Source organism: Ictalurus furcatus, chromosome 6 (genome assembly GCF_023375685.1).
Source record: "Ictalurus furcatus strain D&B chromosome 6, Billie_1.0, whole genome shotgun sequence".
NCBI classification, from domain to species: Eukaryota; Metazoa; Chordata; class Actinopteri; order Siluriformes; family Ictaluridae; genus Ictalurus; species Ictalurus furcatus.
The window spans coordinates 7676296-7695680 of NC_071260.1; the positions used below are offsets into that span (position 1 = coordinate 7676296).

Genomic DNA, 19385 nt, shown 5'->3' on the forward strand with positions numbered 1-19385 from the left:
TCTCATACACACAAACTCTCTTTCTCATACACACAAACTCTCTTTCTCATACACACACATTCACAGACACATTCACAGACACACACACACACACACACACACACACACAAAATCTCTCTCTCACACACAAACTATTTCATTCAGATGTGGTTCCATGTTAAAAAAAATAAAGTTTCAGTATGTATAAAGTACTGCTGAGTGGTGCAGCTCTCCTACACTGCACCCAGATGATACCCCCTGACTAGCTAACATGCTATAGTCTTGATTGTTTTATATTCTTTGTCACACTGTTCTTCTATTTCTTTTTGTCTATTTTACAAATATGAATTGATATCTGTTCAGTTCTACTTCAAATAAATATGCATTTAAATAGCATTTATTCTTCTGTATTGTGTTATATTTTTTATGCTAGTAAGTGGTGTTAAAATTGGTCTAAACATCAGTGAGCCACTGTGTTATGATGTGGCGTGTTGTGGGCCCGGTGTGGTGGTCTGCTCTGGGCCAGAAAGTCCAGGGCCACTTTTTGGTCCCAGTCTGCCCCTGAAAATATATTCTGAGCAAATTCCACACGTCAGTGGACCCCCAGGCATTGTCTCCTTTCACAACATTCTTTCTGTCGCTTAGTGAAATTAGTGTTATAAAAATATAATGTAAATTTATATTTATAATGTATATATTTTTTTACACAAGGTGGAGCATGTCCATTGTGAATAATTAACATGATGACTTATGACAGCATGACCAAGACATAATTTTTCTCCTGTCTCATTATTCATGTTATGTAATACAAAAACGCAGGTTATCAGTGACATCTGACTGGTCTGAGGCACATTTTTCAATTCCACCTACAGCAGTTTTAAAAGGCTTATGCACCATCTCAGCATACACTGTGTTTGTGTCTATATATATATATATATATATATATATATATATATATATATATATAATTTTGCCCTACCTTTGGTGTACATTAGATTCAAAATCACATTTCAAAAATATAGCCCAATATTACACACTTAACGGGTGATTGTTTCTACAAGCCACATTTTATAGTTGTCCTCGACCAATCCAAGGTAACAAACACTAACAAACAGTGCCATTCAATCCAGATTAGCTATGAATGTTACAAAAAACAGTGCATGTATTCATTTGTTAGCTTATCTCCTAAATAATGGCAGGTCTGCATTCTGATTGCTTTCAAAACACTCTTCCTGTTAATGTTCACCACAAAAGTTTGTAAAAAAAAAATAAATTAAATTCACACTAACAATAACTACAGAGCGAGAAAAGCAGACTCCAACTCCAAGCCTGTCTCACATATGCTTGGTGTTAAAAATGAGGTGTGTATAGCTGGATCTGGAAAGAGCACAAATTATGTTGGTGCCATATCTACAAATACATAGGTGGGATTACTATTTTGCAGTTATATGTATTGTATTAGAATATTTGCCCTTTGTTTTGAATAATTAAATATATTACTGATTTACAATTTTATAGTACTATTATATATGTATTATATATTATGCAGTTCTACTGTATATGATGTATTGCAATGATATCATGAACCTTCAAACCAAGGTTACTGATGTGAACAGTGATGAATAGGAACGTACCATTGCTAAGCCAAACAGCTGAGAGAACTTAGAGGCAGAACACCTGTGGAGCATGAGGGTCCTGCATACCCCGGCCTCCCGGTGGAAAATATGCCATCAATCCCTTTGGGTAGACAGACCTCCACTTCTCACATCTTCACGCCATGGAAAATACACTGTAGGGTAGCAATCCATCAGAATCAGGAATGTGCTTTTTTATTCCTCACCCGGTTCGGAATGGTACTTCCCAACTCCAGTCGTGAAGCACCCCAGCATTGTAAAGCTTAGCATCGTTCATCTCTGAACATATATCAGACCAAGAACATGTCTTTCTTTCTTTCTTTTTTTTCTTTTTTCTTTAAAAAAAAGGCTTGACATATTTTTAATCATTTTTGAAAATCTACACTATTTCTATTACAAAGATGATTTTAGAGTAACCAGGTGGGTTTCCTCTGTATTCTCCAGGTTTCTTCAAACCACCCAAAAACTTGCTGGCAAGTGGTACACTAAATTGCCCCTAGTGTGTGAATGAGTATGTGAATGTTTGCATGTGTGTATATACGCACAGGGGCCCTGTGATAAATTTGCATCCACCATGACCCTGATCAATATAAAGCGATTACTGAAGATAAATGAATGAGTCAGTAACCAGGTCATAGCATTCAAATGACTGGCATTTGTTAATCAGATATAAAGGCAACATTAGTGACTCATTAGTGATTTTAAAATAAATAATCACACTATTGCATTGCCATAAAATCTAAAAAGATAGCCTTGGACAGTCAACATTGCTGTTAATGTGTGCACTTACTCCCCTTAGTTTTACGCCACTTGTAGCTATTAAAAGGTGTTTGTAAATGTGTTTATGTACTGCTTATAAAAGATATTTATGAATACAGAAGTCATTATTGCAACTTGGCAAGTGTACAAGTATTAATGTTGCACTCAAATTTACTGCCTTGTTATTTCATGAAAGGAATTCATGAGAGGAATTCAAGTGAACAATATAGCAATATTTAAAATAAATTCCCATCTAATGTGATTTTTTCCCCCCACTCTCTTTTCTGACAATATCAGCTAATTAACAGAACTAAGCAGTTGTAAACTTTATGCTTTTAAACCCAATTCACTTTTTTTTTCGGTGAGTATATTGTATTTAAACCAAGTGAAGAACCATTGTTTCAAACAAACATATGCTACTTACTCCACAATCTCAGATAAACACTTTATTAAAAGTAATTTTCAGTGTTATCACTTATGCTGAAAATGTATTTTGCTCTGAAAGCAGTAAACAAGGTTTGTGGAATTCAGACAATATACAGCACAGGTAACTGATTTTAGCTCACATTCTTCAGAAAAAGGGCATTTCTTAGTATATTCTTAAAATTTCTTTATCGCTTAATTACTCTATGGAATCACAATTTATTTGATTATCTATTGTAGTACAGTATATTGGGAAGAATAACAGGTGAAGTATAGGATTGCATGCAATAGAGTTTTAAAACTATATACAAGAAGATAGACCTATAACAATTTTAACATATCAAGTGTGGTAAGACATAATTCAATTTATTTAATAGTTTTCACCCATTACCATGTAGAGCCCAGTTCAAGGAAGAAAAAAAGTCTTTTTTTTATACAAGTGCCCTGTTTTCTATCAGACAAACTCTTACATAACACAACTGACTTTGAACAGATGGTTTGCTCCTGTGCCAAGATCTCTGCAACAGATGGAATGCTAGTAAATCTAAGAAGCTTGCTGGATAGCTACCGCAGCTGACGGGGGAGATTCAGGTGCAGACATGGACTTGTCCTCCTCTTCATTTCCAACATTATGACCGCCATTCGCATGAGCATCAGCTCCATTATCAGCTTCATTATTAACTCCATTATTGGCTTCATTATTAGCTTCATTTTTGGCTCCATTATTAGCTTCATTGGGCTCCTGTAACTCTTTTTCCTCTTTCTCTGCAACCTTGTCTGAGGGAACATTATCAAGCTCTGCATCTTCTGTAACTGATGCTCCCCCATCTGCACTACCCGTGGTGGATGGACTATGCACCTTCCCATTAAAATTTTCCTCTTCATTATGAACCTCTGCCATTGGTAGCTGACCATCCAATCCCCCCATGGATGGCACTTCTACTGTAGCATTTTCACCCCCAGCCTGAGTGGCCTCACCTTCTCCATCTCGCATCTTCTTGACGTTGAAGGTCATGGGCGAGACACGGAAGGACGAGCTCTTGCTGGTTGGGCTTTTGGGATGGCTGGGAGAGAAGCTCTTCATAATCTTTTCACGCCGTTCTGGGGGTACGATCTTGTTGATCTTCTTCTCAATGCTGCTGCGTGAGAAGGCCTTCTTTAGGCTGTCTACCTTCTTCAGACTAGATCGCTTAAACTTGTCAGTGCGAGACCACTCCAGACGCTCACTTCCCATGCCTGGGAACTCATCATCATGCACCTCCCTGGGCAATGTGCTTCCCTCCAGTAGGGGGCTCACTGCTCCCTCCTCTTCATCAGAGGAAAGGCTGATGGTGTGCAATCCTTCCTCATGGGAGTGGTTGGGATCGATCACTGAAGCACGTGGAGAGGCAGCCCTCTCATCCTGAGCAGAGGTTGAGGCAATATCTGCTATGGATTCCTTAGTAAACAAAGTGGTGGGGATCTCATTGTCCTCCTGCAAAAAAAGAGAGAAAGATAGATGAGACAATAAATAAACATGCGTTAAACTGTTATTGACATTCATACTTAGGGGGTCATCATCAAGACATTTTTTACAATAGTTCAGGAACATGTCTTGGAGTTCCACTGCAGGTCATTTCATGGTGTATTGTGTGTTTTAATTGCTTTCAGTCTACTCGTGTCTCTTCTTAAAGTTTCTGTATTGCTGGATAAGATTTTTCTGGCCCTTAACGACCTTGAGCAGAATTGGCAGGGTGGAAGCTGACCTTGAATCAACACTATGAGTACACACGTTCCTTCTGAAACTCATAAGGTGCATTAATGTGGGTTGTTATGACTTGCCTTATGGTTGTATAATATCTTTTTGGGTGTTGTCCTGGAAAGAAGCAAATGTAGAACCAAAAAGAAAAGAAAACAAACAAAAAAAACCAAAAAAACAGAGAAGTTCTAAAGAGGCAGCATTAAGTCATGTCTGTACTTGATTCTGTGAAAGGTGTATTTCACTTTAAAAATAACTTTTGTGTGAATGCCATGGTTAAATGCCCAGCCTAAAAGTAGCTTTACATTAGTGAAACATAGGAGCAGAATGAGCAAGCTTCAAGCAGTACAGGCTAGATCTTTTGATATCTATCTATGTATTGAGTTTCTCATCCAATTTGTTATGTGCCACAAGGCTTGATGTACAGACCGTTTCTTTCTGGCTTAATGCATCTATTTGCATTGGCATTGTGTACCGACTCTAGCACTGACGCTGAGTCCTGCGGCTCTCTTTCTAACTCTTTCTATATACATACACACACATAATGTGGCATCTCTCACCCTCAGGTTGAAATACAAAAATTTTGTGTGATGCCATGAGATATATTCCCTTAAACAGGAGTAGGGCTGATCCTGAGGGTAGGGAGGAGCAAAATTGCACTAATCCCACCTGCTCACTAAATCAACCTCCTCACCACACACACACACACACACACACACACACACACACACACACACACACACACACACAAACATGTATATACATGTGCAGACCTTTGAGGACTCACCTAGGTGTGTTGCAGCACAACGCCAAACTTTTTGTACATTTTGTTAGAAGAAACCCTTTTTGGAAGTTAAGAACTCTTCATTATGCAATAAAGCAGTGGTCACCAACCATGTTCTTGGAGATCTACCTTACTGCAGGTTTCATCTATAACCGAAATCTAACACACCTGTTTTAGTTGATGAAGAATTTCTTAAGGTGATTATTTGATTTTCAGGTGGGCAGGATTATGGTTGGAACTAAATTCTTCAGGAAGGTACAGAACTGGGTTGATGACTACTGCAATAAAGCATCCTTGAAAACCCCTTTTTGCATATGTATTACTTGGGTAAGTGTGAGATACAAACTCTGAATTTTTGGTATTGGTGCTTAGAACGTGCCTCGCATTTAAAATGTAGCTAGACTATCTTGTAACTTGGTGCACTGCTAGAAAGTGTTCATTAGATAATTAATGGAGCTACAAAAGTTCCATTGGATAATGAGAGGGTCTACAAAGAACCTTTAAGGATTCCCCCAAAGGAAAACTAAAGAATCCTTAAGGGCTCAACATTTTCTAAGAGTGTAGAAATGTGATCTGAGCTTTTCCAGATCACAAGATGATTTGCAAGATATTGCAAACGTCTTTTACTCCATAGAACAAAAAGAAGTGTTTTATCCAGATGTGACCTAATTGAAGGGTTGCTGTGTATTTTATTTCATTATGTATGAGGCATGATTTAAAAAAGCAGCACAAGCGCACCTGTGCAAATAATCCATGCTAAAGGATGTGTTATTTGAATCTAAAATAACGAACTGTTGCAGCTTTTATTCAGGCTTCAACTTTGTTATTCAAATTTAAATGAAGATAGAGATGATCCTATTGTTTATTTCTTTCTCTCTTGTTTTTCTGCCATCATGCAGACTCAGGGCCAAAAACAAGAATTGAGACATCATGAAGGAACTTTACACACTTTCTACTTCAAGCTTTGAGTTTATTATGGCACCACTGTGAACTTTGAAGAATTTTTGTCATGTTGTGGATTATTTAAATCCTATAAACAGTTCACATTCTTTCTTGGCCATTTGTGACAGTGCGTGCTTTACAAATTGCAGATTTTTGGGCTCCGACGAAGACTAATGTTTGAGAGCTTTTCGAATTCTCCTGTTGCTCCAAAACACTTTTGTGCAACGAATCCCCCAAAGGCTCAATTCCAGTTCAAACCAGCATGCATTCTGGGTAAACCAGTTTTTCTCCACTGCCGCTGGCTTTAAAGCACTAAGACACAGAGGCACTCATCTGACTCATAAACAAGATTAAACCAAAGCCTGAGCTGAGGCTTGGTGTGTTTTCCAACTAACTTTCAAATAAAAAAGCACAGGGGGGATAAAAATTTCTACCTGCTGAAGAAGAGCTTTTCTTACCCACTTTGCACAGTTCGTAAGTTCACACTCATACCGAGGTGAATGAGGAACTAAGAGGTATGTTGTAATGAGAGAGAAAGAAAACAAGAGAGGAGGAGGCAAGCATTAAGTGTCACATTTCACACAATGCAAGTCTGGCTCCAAATGAAACACTGTTTCAAGTCAGGCCTCAACCTGAGAGCAAGAGAGTACAATGAGCTAGCTGATATATGAGCATGCTAGGACACACAATTGGGACTTTACCACCCATTCGAAGGAGCTGTAAAGGCAGTACACCATCTAGAAAATCACACCAAGCCTTTAAATACAGTATATCAGTTATTTCAGTGTAGAACTGGTGTACATTTCACACAACTGAGCCAGACTCCATTCTTTTACAAACACTTCCAGCCCGATCGAATGCCGTTACTTAAATCAAGGCCATTGAGGGACCACTTTAGCTGTTTAAAAAAAATCCACAGAACCCCATCAATACCGATTTATTTTATGAACATAATCCAGGTATTAGAATATAAAGCCATAGAGCTCAGAACCCATTAGGTTCAAGTTGACATTATTTATAGGACTGCTTGTTCTTAAGTTATTGATATTAATATTAAACTCAATTCTACTAATTCTACTGTACAATTCTACAATTATACAATAAACTAATTAGATCCAAGTAACCAGTCAATCCAGCCAATAATAATAATAAAAAAAATCATTGAGAGTAGTGGGTACAGAGAGTTCTATCACTGAAAAATACAGCACTCCTCTGTCTATGCTTCACATACACATGGGTGTCCCAGGGCCTCACTTTGGGAATCATAGATTTAATCATGTATATTGTTTTTGTATCTATTAAATGCATACACTGTATTTTGTCAGATGCCTCTAAGGCAGTGATCACCAACCCTGTTCCTGTCTACCTTCCTAAAGACTTCAACCATAATTGTGCCCACCTGACCATATAATTGTTGCTTTAAATGAGAAGCATTGTGTTTGGAGAAAGGAAAACACTACATTCCAGCATAAGAACCTTATCCCATCTGTGAAACATGGTGGTGCTACTATCATGGTTTGGGACTGCTGTGCTGCATCTGGGCCTGGACGATATTGAATTCTGAAGTATACCAGCAAATTTTAAAGGAAAATATCAGGACATCTGTCTGTGAACTGTATCTCAAGAGAAAGTGTGTCATGCAGCAAGACAATGACCCTAAGCAGACAAGTTGTTCTACCAAAAATGGTTAAATGAGAATAAAGTTAATGTTTTGGAATGGCCAAATCAATGTCCTGAACTTAATTCAAGAGAAATGTTGTGGAAGGACCTGAAGCAAGCAGTTCATGTGAGGAAACCCACCAACATCCCAGAGTTGAAGCTGTTCTGTACTGAGGAATGGGCTAAAATTCCTCCAAGCTGATGTGCAGCACTGATCAACAGTTACAGGAAACTTTTAGTTGCAGTTATTTCCGCACAAGGGGGTCACGCAAGATTCTCAACACCATATTGATATAATACAGTCGGTGTACAGTTTCACCTCATAGTATTCACCTCCCCACTGAGGCCTGCAAGTTTTATTCAACAATTTGCATCTGTTTTGCCTATATCCTTCGCATCTATACCAACAAATGATCCTACAGTTCAAGCTGAAGATAAACACAAAACATCACCATGCCAACCGAACTGCCTTCTAGATGGCTTGGATTGGATGGATCAGATTTGGCTTGGATTGGATGGATCAGATTTTCACCAAATGCACCATTTCACCATTCTGCATTTGAGCCAGAAAGCTTGATTTTTCTTAGCAAAACACAAAAAAATAATTGAGGTGCTTTAATTTAAAATTTTTTTTTAGCAAAACATAAATGAGGTGGCTTATTGAAGTGGCAGCTTCCTATACAGGCAGAATTTGTGGAGCACTGTGCAAATTGGTATACATAACATCATAACATCATAACCCTCACAGCTGCACCTGTTTTGTGCATCTAGTTTTAACAGTCATTAAAAATGCTCCATTTCAAATAGATATTTGGAGCAAATATCATATTTTCAGCACAGATAGATTGATGACGCGCACAAAAATGTGGGTGAATGACTAGTTATCTTTACTAATAACAAAACGGATGACTGCTAAAAAGGGTTTGTTTGCTGAGAAAAACTTTGTAGGGAAAAACTCCCAAGACATCTCTTTTAGTGCTAAACTTTGAAGCTATGAGTAGATTTACAACCCTGATTTTTGTCCCGTTAAGCCATGTATCTCTGTGACAAGATACAAGATGCAAGTAAGTCTCTACACCAAATAACTTTATTTTTAAGGAGTATGTACGACATAATCTTTCATGGTGTGGGCATCATCATAGACTTTAAAGGGTTTCAGAATTGATTTCTGAGCATTTTTACAACGTATTATCCAAGTTGTTTTGAAAGCAGATTTCTGTTTCTGGTGAAGTTTTTACTTTTAAGTTCACCTTCCAGCAATGGAACATGTAGAAAAGCTGCTTTTATAATGAATTAATAAAACTCACCATCATATAGAGCAAATTAATGTGTTGAATTGTTTGTTATGATGATTGTATTTAAGCAGATAATGAAATTAGCCTTAGGATGTTGAATATTTGTATTTATTATCTTTTCAGATTTTTCAGAACATTCTGAAATACTATGAGTATTTAATATTATCTCTGGATTTAGCATATACCTGAGAAACCTGAGTTCAGATGAGATTTTGTTAGTTTGATAAATTCAGGCATTTACCATTTAGATTCTGTCCTTTAAACAAGTGCACTGTGGGATTGTGAGACGGAAAAGGGTAGGGGTGGGCTGGGGTGGGGTGGGGCAGTTGGTGAGAGCAAGACAAAGAGTGTATGTCTTTGAAAACATTGTGTCACACGCTCGTACCCCTGCTTCAACATGTAATCAGAGCCCAGATACTTAATGTACCCCAGCAGAGGCCTCAGACTTATTAGAGTGGAAACATCAAGGGTGGATGAAAGATATAGAAGTGTGTGTGTGTGTGTGTGTGTGTGTGTGTGTGTGTGTGTGTGTGTGTGTGTGTGTGTGAGACAAGACAATGGTAGTGAAAGAAAAAAATACAGGAACGAAGCAGAGGAAAGGCAAATGTAAAAGAACAATATAGGAAAAAGTCATTAAAGGTGGTTCCACAGGAAGAACCAGATGAAGGGAGAGGTTTGTGCAGCGACTGCAATTCTGCACTTAAAGCAGTGACAAAACTCAAGATCCTACTGAAATATGGATGAGCTTATGAAACAGACTTCGCATTCATTCAGAATTTGTCAATGCAAGAAAAGAAGAATTCGAAAGAATGTCGACCTGGGACAGTTTTTATGTGTGTAAATATGGGATATGTTTAATTTAGCCTTAAACCAACATGCAGTTAGTCGCAGATTTATGTACAAATGTATAGCATATTTTTACAGAAATATAAAATTTTCTAATATTGTTTATACACTTAAGTGCGAAAGAACATTTTCCGGTTGCTTTGGCGCCGAACTTGAGCACATTGTCATGCTATCATTGTCAACGTAAAATAACTAATTATGTAACAGTACCTACTGTCCACTTTAATTATTATTTGTTTACGTATATTAGAGGATCCAACAAGGAATCACAATCATTATATGCACCTCCGTTATTATATTTAGGATTATGTTCAATTGTCTTTTGTCCCCTGTGTAGAAAAATGGCTATTATTACATTCTTATATTATATTATTATAGTACACTATATAATGCATCAAAACCCATTGATGAGAAACCTTTGTTGTATTTTTCTTTGCACTGCACATGCACTCATTCTGAAAATAAAAACCAGCACATTAAAAGCCTCTCCTTGGTAATATTTGACTTGGAAAGCAATGCTGATTCATCTGCATGTACTTTGACTAACCGAAAGATCAAGCCATTGTGTTTGTTTATTTTAATGGAAAAATGACATGAAATATAATTTGTTAAACCTGCAAGCAACCACAACTTCAACACACATGTACAGCCAATGGATTGCACCTTGCATATTATATAATTCCACTTTAGTCAACACACACTGCCATGGATTTTGGTTTAGGACAGGGCTTTTGCAAAAAAAAAAAAAAAAAAGAAAAAAAAAAAAAACAGATGCAGTTGGTGTATGTTGTGTCACCATGTGTGAGGAAGGAAGGATGTAGACTTCCCTTTGGTTGAAAGAAATGACAACCACCATGACATGAACTGAGCCTTTCACATGATGCTCTACTTGTGCAGACTACATTTCAGGTTTTGGACCCAAAAAGAAACCAAAAAACACATAAAAATGTGTTCAACCATCTGTTGCCTGCTCTTGATAGATGTTCAGAGAATTAGTGGCATCTTTCCAAGACAAGAGAACACACAGCCAGTTCGTTGGAAGAGAGAGACACTGTGCAAAAGCACCTTCTATAAAAGCCTCAAATAATTTGTACTGCATGTGAGTGCAGTGTCTACACTGGAATTCTGAAATCTGATCGGTCAGAAGGTGTTGATTAATGCTCTATAACAAATAATAATTAACAGTTTTCTATTAATTGTTGAATATATTATTGTTTCTGTAGCATCTAATAACTCAGGGGCTTTTATGGTATATGTTATCCATCACAAAGAATATGTATAATCATTGATATGTTAAAGTAATGAAGGAGTCTCCAGTGTCAGCACTTCATAAAAGTTAGAGGTAAACCAGTTTTGTTTCAGAACAGAGGACTTTGCACTTTGTGATTTATGCATAACATGATAAGCTGTGTTGTTTTGGTTTGTTATTACCTTCAATAAAGACTGAATAAAGAAAGTGAGGTTGGTGAGAAAATGACTGTTTCTAGCTGCTATGATGGAAGTGTTAACAATAAATAACTTGTCTGATGAATTTTCTACAACATTAAATGTAACTATATATGGATGAAATGAAATTAAAAGAAATTAAAATTTTGCAATTGTTGGCAAATTGCTGTGGAATGTGATTAAAAAAAAACATGAGGCTGTGCTGCAATAGAAAAAAAATATTAATTTCTGGGTGTTTATTGATTTACTCCTTACATCACAGTTATTATATCTTCTTTTAAATTAATATTTGTTCATGTTCATTCAGACACTGTTTATTTTCAATGTAAAGCAGTTGCATTCAATTTTTCATTTTTAAGAGCTACAGTATGTCTCTAATATGGGGGGCACAGTGGCTTAGTGTTTATCACGTTTGTCTCACACCTCCCAGTGCTTCGAGGGTTTCCTCCAGGTGCTCCAGTTTCCTCCTCCAGTCCAAAGACATGTGTTGTAGGCTGATTGGCATTTCCAAATTGTCCACAGTGTGTGTGTGTGTGTGTGTGTGTGTGTGTGTGTGTGTGTGTGATTGTGTCCTGTGATTGGTTGGCACCTTGTTCTTGGTTTCCCCTGCCTTGTGCCTCATGTCCCCTGGGATAGGCTCCAGGCTCCCCGTGACCCTGTGTTGGATAAGCGGTATGGAAAATGGATAGATGGATGGATGGATGTCTGTAATGTCTCAGTGTTTTACTACTCATTGCTATCTGCACTCGTGCTGTTCCTTGTATCATTCACTCTCAAAGAAAAGGTACTAAACTACATCACTGGAATGGTACAATAGTGGTCTTTAAGGCCTTATGCCGTATGAATGAGTTTTTCAATGGCACAATACAACCACTTTTCCAGGTGAAAGTTACATGCTAAAGGTACAAAAGGACACCACTGTGACAGCTTAGTATCGTTGTTAACCACTGAGATGGTTTTCACAGAACACACAGAAGTGTGTTTTCCTAGTTTTGGCATTAGTACACTGTATGTACTTGGTTTATGGTGTCTTTTCATGATTGACGAAAGAGTTGTTCATTTACAAATCCATTGGTGGCTGCTGAATCACCATCTCCAGATCTCCATAGCAGGACAGAAAGCCTCCAGCTTCTCTCTGGCAACTTTGCTTAAAGGCTTGGCTATATTAAGTACACAATGAGTCATGCTAATTACACTACCTCAAATAACCTTTATGGTGTGTGTGTGTGTGTGTGTGTGTGTGTGTGTGTGTGTGTGTGGTTGCTGCTCACTTTCTCACCTATTTTCTTTGGTGTTCTGAGCAAATTATTGCAAATAAATTAACACTGCTGTAAAGCACGTTGGATAAATGCTGTTGTGTTGATTGTAGAGAAGAGTTTGTATTGAAAACATTGCAACTCTCCGGACTTTTACATGAACTTAAACTTCTAATAATCTAATAGCCAAACAAATAACCAAATACTGATGATGTAATCACAACAAATTATTAAAGCAGTTTTCTTTTCAAAAAATATGATTGTGATGTCTGATGTCTGTGATGTTACATTAAGATCATGGGTTCAACCAGAGCTTGCTTGCAATATCCAAAAATATCTCAATCTCAGTGTGTCAGTAAATTTAACTCCAATTTAACTCCAAATCACCAAAACGGGGCTTGTTTTCAGCCTTTTAGCAAATGCGTGACTAGCGCTCATGTTATAGACCTCCAGATTAATAATCGATTTGTGAATAAACACACAATGTGCTTTCATGTTTGCTTTGTTGTATTCTCACTTGATATCTTTCTACGTAACTGCTGAAAGGCATGAGATAAGAGTAAGATAACGAGTGGAGCTGACGAATCTAAATCGGTTAAGTGAGATCAGGTCTGAGCAGGGACACACTCTTTTAATTAATTAATTTTTTTATACCACTTTGTTTTTCTATCATTTCTGCCACCTCTCCATCTCCTCAGCTATCTGGCATGCTCTTCTGTGATCTATCTCTTCCCTTAGTGCCCCTGCACATGCTCCCTAACCTTCACCTAGTGCTTTATAGCAGGCCATGTTTCTTTATTTCACAATTCCTATCAATTTGGATTTTTTTACTGAGTTCACTTTCTTTTTCCACTGGAGTCATTTATAGTAACATCTCTCTCTCTCTCTCGCTCTCGCTCTCTCTCTCTCTCTCTCTCAGGGGGTGAAACCCAGCTTTGCCTTGGAGCTCTGAGAGTGAGATAAGAAGTATCCAAGCACAAACAAATTGTTGAGAGCATAGGAATGAACACACGTATGTAAAACCTCTTCCACACTGTAATTATGAACGACCAAAATGTGAAAACAATATATTTTCAATATTCCTAAAGAGTCTGATCAGGTGAACAAAACATATTTTGTGTTATTTATGCGTTCATTTCAAGATATCATCGTGTCATGTTATTTGAAGTAAACTACGGTGCGAAGTTGTAACGCTCTGTTGAAGTTCTGAGGAATTTCAGAGGAATTTCAGTGAAGGTAAACAAATTGGGGATTCAACCAAAATAAACTTAAAATGAAAGCCTTTTCTTCTAGAATAGAACATCCCTCACAAATTCTCACTGAGAATATACATGTACTCGAGTACATTTTGTGGTCAGCTGGTATGTTTTTGTACAAATTAGCTTTGCCTTGATGTGTGTTGATAGAGTCTGTCCTGTTGCACTAACAGACATGATAGGATGTTCTCATAAACAGAAGCTATCAGAGAACTTCCTTTTGTAGCGACCCAGAGGAGTCATCAACATTCCCACAATTTACGTCCTTCGTTGTGACTTAATTGCCAAGAAGCCAAATTACAAATAGCAACAAACTATCAGTACAGACAACACACACCCAGTGAACATACCATAACAACCTGATCTACAGTTTGAAATAACAACGGTTAAATGAAAAGCATGTGATGTAACTGTTCAAATAAAAACATCTGTATTTACAAAATAAGGGTTGTTTTGTCTATGAGACTGGGTCGTTTTATCTTGTAAATAAATGATTAGCAGTTTTAAAAATTTTGTAGTCAAACTTTGAAAATGATTGAAAAAGAACATGATCATAAATAATTCACACAAATCAAACAAAGTGGTCAGATTTTGTTAAATTGTGTATGGATGAAGTTGTACAAACATCAGCTCAACGTCTAGCTCAAGTCTTGACATTAAAATATTAAAGAATCAATTAATCAGATTAGGGATCATCTGCATTTTTGGACCATTGTGCATATTTTAATGTTACTTTATTGGTATTTTACTCCAAAAAATAACACTATAGTCCACTTTACTGTAGTACTCAGTGCATACAAAAATACATTAATCTTCATTTATTCCCCGCTCCCCTATTTACACACTGTAATAAATAAAACATCATTAAATGTAAATGTATAAGGACTTAATGAAAGGTCAGTGGATCTTACTGTCATAACATGTCTTCACCAGAGACCGTTTTATTAGTTTTATGCTAACAACAAGAATTTCATGACAGGATGTGAAAATCAATGCAAAGCCCTTTGCTTTTCTTTCAATGATGCAAACTTGCCATGATAATGTAAGGAAGTCATTTACAGTCCATCATATAAGTAGTAATTTACACATCATTTTTTTTTCTTTTAAACTCACCTTCTACCTCAAAAACATGCAAAATGTGCTCCAAACCATGATGGCGAGTGTGTGTGTGTGTGTGTGTGTGTGTGTATGTATGGGTGTTCTATTCAGACCTATACTTACATTAGCCACAAAGAAAGGAAAAAAAAAAATTGCATAACAGTGTTTATTTCTTTGAGGCACACATTGGACGCTGAATGAAAAACACAAATATGTGCAAAATACATCTTAAACCAGCTTATTTTCAAGAAACAATGCCTTTCAGTTTTAAATATCAGCTCTTCTACACTACAGACTGCTGGCAGAAGCTATAACGACAGTCGTAGGCGTTTGGACATAATCTAATAAAATATTTTATAATATAAAATATAATTGTAACACATTAACCTATGATAATCCACCATCCACAAAACCCATAATAAGTTGTTGCGCATGATTTGTCCATTTCCTTTTCTAGCCTCTCACCTGGAGTGACATGAACACACCTAATAATACACACACCTTATTGGTAAGAACAGAAGTGTGTGCAAGCCACCATTTTGCCATGAGTAGAAAAAACACATACGGTAGCTCAAGACACACCCCACTGATAACAGCTTCAGCCTCACACACACACACACACACACATAGCAACTAGCTGACCGCCAACTGCAACCAGAGTTTTACAGCATTTAGAGTTTTACAGCATTATAGTGAGTTTTGTAATTAACTAATTCATTAACAAGGAATTAAAATACTGAATGGATTAAATTTTTAGTTTTTATTATGCAACACTTGTTAGATACAACTCTCTATATAACTTTATCAGCAATGCTAATTTTTCTGGTTAGACTCTTACTGTAACCAAACATATAATGTTAAATAAAACCTTTAATTTACAGCAGTGGTGACCAACTCCAGTCCTGCAGAGCCAGAGTGCAGCACAGTTTGGTGATTGCACCCCTCCAGCACAACATTGGTACTTAACTTATAAGTTGAATTAGGAGTTTTTGAGAAATAATAATAATAAAAAAAACACCCCAAACTAAGTTAATCATCTGAATTTACTTTTATAAATGGCTTTCTGAGCTGCACAGACATTTATAGCAAAGCTATAAAGTTGATTTCTCAGTTGTGAGCGCACTTACATACTAGCCATGTTCATTTGGAGTGCTACCCACATTATCAGACAGTTACCTGCAAGCAAGACTCAAATCAGAGTAAGTCTATGCACATGAATTGACCATAAACTGCAAGTAATTTTAACTGCAATCATAAAGATGTTTGTCTCTGTGGTTATATTACACTTTTTCAAACTGCAGTAGAAAAGTAATATTTTCTAACCCCCACCCCGTCCCCCGTATTAACCAGGAAATGAACTATGCAAACACTCCAGCTTGCAGCGGTACAGCTCCTGCCCCTGCACGCCCATACAAGCTCTAACATGGCGTTTGGTGGATGCAGTTTATTATAGAGGCTCTGAAAACACCACCTGCCCTCATAGAGAGCTGTGCAGGAATTCATAAATGCCAGAGGTGATAAACCATGATCAACCCCACCCTCTGCTTCCCGCCTTCCTACCAGAATTATAGCATTTAGCATGATTGCCATTTTTAAACACTCTCAAACAGAGGTTTAGGTGGAATTTACAGAATAAGTTCAATGTAGAAAAGAGATATTAAATACCAGGGAAAACCTTTGAGCCAATGTGGTACACAATAATGAAGAAAACTGTACTGGCAGAACAACAACAACAGTATTTTCAGAAAGTATCTCACTAAACAACCTGTGCTCAGACAGTAGACATCATGAACCAGCTTAGTTAATGATTCAAGAAATGGTGATTTCACGCATTCTTTGGTAATATCAAGGTTAAATAGGTGCTTGAATACAAATCCTTAAGCCACCAAAAAAATGCTATTAAATTTCACACAAAACAACATACATGTATCAGTGATGTGCATATTGACAGCTAATTGCATGCTTCTGGATTTTTTTTCTACTACTCAAACCTCCTACATGCCCCCACAAGAAAAAGAGACATTATGCTAGCAGGTTTATCAACTACATAGTAGCTAACCTCAGGGCAATTGGATGGGCTGAAAAAGCAAAGCAAAGCTTGCTATTAGCAGTGGAGGTTAACACAATCCACCCTTTAAAAAAAAGTAAAAAAAAAAAAAAAACAACACTCATTTTTTTAACTTACATAATATAGCAGTGCATTAAACATACAATTCACCTCTCCTTTGGATTATGAGGATTAGCCCTAACCAAACACACCCACTAGGCTGCTAAACTGGTTGAGGGAGCACACCTTATATCCGTGAGTTCAGTTAGTCATTTTCAGTTAGAGAAAGTGTAACGTAAAAACACGCCGTGGCTATTCATTCATGTTGCCAAAGGTGAAGATGATGAACATGAGAACTGTGGAGAGGCTAATACTTATGGATTCTCTATAATCCACTGTCTCTGGGTCTCACACAATTCAATTAAATTCAGTTTGATTTGTATAGCGCTGTTAACAATGGACATTGTCCCAAAGCAGCTTTATAGAAATACATAAATCCCTAAATATTCACACACAGGCACGTACTTTCTGACTCTCTCTGACTGAGACACACCCACCCATACCCACCCACACACACAAACCTCCTCACCACCTGCTGCTGTTCTCATACATAGCCATCATGGACCAACCTTTACCACTTAGTTAAAATTGTATTATTTATTTATTTATTTATTTATTTATTTAGGTTGTATCTTACCAAGCTTTTCCAATTTTTGGCTGCTCACAATATTACACACCACTCAACACTATGTATGCTTTATAATGCAACGTAATATGAATTTATTAATATAAATGTATTCTTCTTTTGCTGTTACCTTATTAGTGGGTTATTTGCTGCTGCATCAGTCATACATTCAACCCTTTTGCTCTGTTTAAATAAAATGACGCATTTAGACTGGTCTTTGTAGCTAGTAATTAGTTTTTAGTCTCTCTCACATGGCCTCCATGTCGTTTACGTGTCTTTACACTCCCACTTGTGCACTTGTACACATTTGCTATGAGGAAGATCCCCAAGCATGAGAAGGTCTTTTAGGTGCTTCTTTCCATAAATATTGTCTATATGGTTAATACACAAGATAAAAATGAAATATATATTGGGTATTTTAGACTACATTTCACACTTATTTCAACTAGAGCCAACTGAATTATTTATCCATGAATAGGAACCAGAACTCACCTGGAAAATGAGCACCTTGAAGTGATTCCTCTTGAGCAGGTGTGCATGGTTGGCCTCCAGGCGCTTCACCTGGCCACTCTGGCGATCAAGACGCTCGCGCACTTCTTTGACATAGATGCTGGTCTTGCGCGAGCGCTCGAGCAGCTTGTTGACACCTCCAGAGGTAGCTGTATGGCTCTTGCTGAGGCGAGTCAAGTCAGCCTGCACGGCCCGCACAGTGCCCTCCAGGTCAGCCTGGCGTTTCTCCATGCGCTGCTGGTTCTCCTGCACGGCCTCGATCATCACCACCAGCTGGTCGAGCAGCGCCACCACCGTGATAGCGCTCACCTGGTTTCCGGTGCCTGTTGGGCTGGTTGGAGATTTGGTACTCAGGCGAGTGAGTGTGTGAGTCGGGGAGGTAGGAGTTGAACTGCGGATGAAGATATCCTGGGCATCCACCGGTGGAGCAGCGGAGGAATCAGAGATGGTTGGAGCAGGCAGGGTGGATGAGTTTTGATCGGCTCGAGTAGCATCTTCGCCCATTTTGGAGGATCTGGTGAAAGTCTGGCTCCTATTTTAAGATTTCTGACCTGAAAGTTCAGATGCAGGTGTGACGGCTCCTGCTACTGATTTAGCTTCACCTGTGAACTCTACTTGGAGGAAGCCTGGCTGCTTCTATTTCAGTTTGTCTGTCACATGGACGTGCTTTGCTGCCTCCCACGTCTCCTGAACACAACAACATTCCCGACACACCACTTAAAAACTCCCCACACACCCAGAGGAGGAGCCAGGTTGCCTAGTATCTAGTCCAACCCAGTGGTGTAAAATAAGCTGGAGTGAGTGTGTGTGTGTGTGTGTGTGTGTGTGTGTGTGTGCGTGCATGTGAGGGACAGATAGGGAATGGCTGTAATATAGTGTGATTGTGACTTTTTTGGTAGCAGATGTTCTATGTGTGTTTTTTGCTTTCACCTCTAAAGTTCTATTTCATCTCTCAAACTACAGTACATTAACAATTAAAAAATTCATATTTGCACATTGAGTTCATCTTTGCCCCGGAACCATGCCAG

General features: G+C 37.9%; 1 protein-coding gene across 1 annotated transcript; it reads right to left on the reverse strand.

The window, feature by feature from the left end:
* Nucleotides 1-2803: 2803 nt before the first annotated feature.
* On the reverse strand, nt 2804-19070 carry cavin2a (caveolae associated protein 2a). Its single transcript, XM_053626427.1, has 2 exons — nt 18340-19070; nt 2804-4269 (listed from the first exon to the last, which is right to left on the reverse strand). Exons 1-2 carry the CDS (start codon nt 18859-18861, stop codon nt 3340-3342), a joined length of 1452 nt encoding a protein of 483 aa, XP_053482402.1. The 5' UTR covers nt 18862-19070; the 3' UTR covers nt 2804-3339.
* Nucleotides 19071-19385: the final 315 nt, after the last annotated feature.